Here is a 3,199-nt window from a genome sequence, read left to right as displayed (position 1 = left end):
AATTATCAAAAGAATGATAAAATCATACATTAATTGTACTAAATACTGTAAAAATATAATTAAGTAAGAAAAATTATAATCGATTATATTGCTTTAAAAGGAAAAAATTGAGAAAAAATTTAATTCAAATTTTATATCAAAAATAAAATTTCCCTAATAAAAGCTATTATTAAATGTTCCCCTGGTCTTGTAAGTCGTCACCAAAACTCAACTATATATTTATTATAAAATAAAACTTATTTATTCTTGTTCCTGTAATTTAATCAATTTCTTAAAATAATTTATAATAATATTAAATATAATTTTTATTTGAACAAAAATTTATTTTTAATTAAAAAATAATATTAAAAAAATGTGTGTCCTAAAATATAAAATAAAATTTTATTTATAAAATTTTATATTAATTTTTTGTTAAAATTATAAATTTTTATTTAAAACTTTATATACGATAAAATTTTAATCAAAGTTACGTAATATTTTAAAATTTTAATATATTAATTACATTAAATATTAAAATTTTTAATAAAAATATTATTTATTAATTCATTTTCATATATTTTCGAGCAGACATTGAAAATAGCGAAAAAACATTAAAGTAACTGGCCCTTCTATACACTTTAGTTTTCTTAAAAAAAGCAAAATAAAAAGGGTATCCCATTTCCTCTCATTCTCTTCTTGCAAACAATGCAGGGGTATTCCTTTTCCTTGTAACGAGATCTGATTCTTTCTCCTTCAATCCTTTATCCTCTTCCCCAACCAACAAAAGCAAAAGATGATGATGACAAAGCAATCTCTATTCCACAGCGCACTCCTCACACTATACCTCATAGCTCCTCCAACGTTCATCTCTCTCACCTTCCTCCAAGCCCCATACGGCAAACACCACAGACCAGGTTGGGGTCCGAACCTGCCTCCACCCCTGGCATGGTTCCTCATGGAAAGCCCCACTCTCTGGCTCACCCTCATCCTCTTCCCCCGTGGACCCCACTCCTCCGACCCCAAAGCTATTACCGTCATCACTCCTTTCCTCTTTCACTACTTCAACCGCACCATCCTCTACCCCCTTCGCCTTCTCTCTACTCCTTCGACTAAAACTGCATCTGGTTTCCCTCTCAGCGTCGCTCTCATCGCATTCGCTTTCAACGCGCTCAACTCCTACGTGCAGACCACGTCCCTCTCTCGCTACAATCACTCCGCCGACGTTTCGTGCTTTTGGTGCCGCTTCTTTTTGGGCTTGTTGGTGTTCCTGTGTGGGATGTGGATCAATGTTTGGGCTGATAGGGTTTTGTTGAAGCTCAAAAGTGAGGGGAAAGGGTACGTTGTTCCTAAGGGAGGGTTGTTTGAGGTCGTTTCGTGTCCCAATTACTTTGGGGAGATTGTGGAGTGGCTTGGGTGGGCCGTTATGACTTGGTCTTGGGCCGGGCTGGGCTTCTTTGTCTATACTTTTGCTAACTTGGGCCCCAGGGCGCGTGCTAATCACCGCTGGTATTTGGAGAAGTTTGGGGAGGATTATCCCAGGAAAAGGAAAGCTGTTATTCCTTATTTGTATTGATTTTTCTTCATGCCTTGTGTAACTCGGGAGTTTGTAGAGGTCAGAGGAAAAATTGAAAAAAAATAAAATTGAATGTGTTGCATTGCTGCAAAACTTGGATTATTGGATTGACATGATTATAAGGGTTATTGTTTTTTTTTTTTTTTCATTTTCTGTTTTATGTTACATGGTTTTTAGACTTTTTACTAAAGGGACATATCACATAATTTATGGATTGATCTTTCATTGATTTTAAATATGAAGAACTTGTCATGTAAGTTATAATATGATAATAACTTTCGTGTGTCAAAGTAATTAAAAGATATTAAAATTTGACTGTTTGTGCAACCAAAATTGGTATTAGAAAAGATCATATTTGACCATATTTTGTGTACATGTACGTAATTCTGGCTAAATAACAAATGACTCCAAATTGCACCCGCATCCATGATGCACCACTTTGCTCTCAAACTATGGATCAGTTACCTTCTTTGAAAAATTGCAACATGCTCCATCCTGAAATGTTGAGTTGTTGTGATTGTGAGAGAAAGAAATACGGAGGACATCAAGCAAACAAGAAGGGACCAACAAAGTCTGATGTGGCCTGTGGGTATGGATATGGGTTGGTATGGTTACAGAGAGGAAGATAGAAAGCTTTGCATGAGAGCATTGTAATTTTAGCTGTGGATAGGTGCAGGGAACTGGTACTCATATTTAAGAAAGTCTGATGCGGATGGGGCACATCAACATCTGTACTTAAAGTTGTGGATAAGTACTGGGAATTGGGAGATGGAATTCACTAGTCACAAGGCATGATTATGTTTTTCTTTTTAAATAAAAAGAAAAATTGACACATTTGTGAACCCAATGTTGTCATTTGATTAGGCTTGGTTGTTGTTATTATTGCTGATATCATTGATTTTGCTGTTGATGATATTAGTGATGATGACTTTGCTGGTTGGACTCAGAATAATAGTGTAAAATCACCTCTAAAGATGAGATTTTTCTGTTTGAGACCTAACTCACTACGTGGTAATTCAGCACGGTATATGTGAAGCATTGTTGGAGCTATGTGATTGTAACAAAGGGTATTTTGACGACCATTATCAGTTGTTATTCCCATAAGGGCAATAAATATAAAAGCAGATTAAGCGGCTATAGGATTGCTCTATTGCTTGCCCTTTACCATGTATGATAGATAGTCTTATCTTTTTCCTCTTATATCTGCTTTACCTTTTCTTATTACAATTTTAAGTTATGATACGATGAATATAACGCTACCACTATCTGTCCCTTGATAATAATGTACCATATAAACATTGATGTAGGTAAAGCTGTCTTGGTCCTGGGTTTGGATTTTGCAGTTGCAAGATTTTCCTTGAGAAGGTAAGCTCCAATAATTTTATCAGTTTTTTTACTCCATTCTCACATATAAATTATTAACGTATTAATGTAGTAAAAACAAGGTTGAGTGTTTTATCAGGCAATACAGATTACAGGACCGTATTGGTAAGCATGTATTGTACATGACAAATTGTTTAACTAGTAATCTGCAAATTAGGGATAATAGAATCTATACTTGGAATCTTAGAGATTAAAGTGAAGGCTTCCCAAAAGGCTGAGAAATCCCTTTCATAATTAGAGTTAAGGCTGTGGAGTCTGGAGTAA

General features: G+C 34.8%; 1 protein-coding gene across 1 annotated transcript; it reads left to right on the top strand.

Moving 5' to 3' along the window:
• The first annotated feature begins 625 nt into the window (after positions 1-625).
• LOC113863580 (steroid 5-alpha-reductase DET2) lies at positions 626-1,634 on the top strand. The gene has a single exon (XM_027497212.1). The coding sequence runs from the start codon at positions 773-775 to the stop codon at positions 1,550-1,552; it is 780 nt and encodes a 259-aa protein (XP_027353013.1). The 5' UTR covers positions 626-772; the 3' UTR covers positions 1,553-1,634.
• Positions 1,635-3,199: the final 1,565 nt, after the last annotated feature.

This window comes from Abrus precatorius, unplaced genomic scaffold (assembly GCF_003935025.1).
Source record: "Abrus precatorius isolate BTA unplaced genomic scaffold, Abrus_2018 Scaffold3, whole genome shotgun sequence".
Lineage (NCBI taxonomy): Eukaryota > Viridiplantae > Streptophyta > Magnoliopsida > Fabales > Fabaceae > Abrus > Abrus precatorius.
This window is presented reverse-complemented; position numbering and strand designations above follow the sequence as displayed.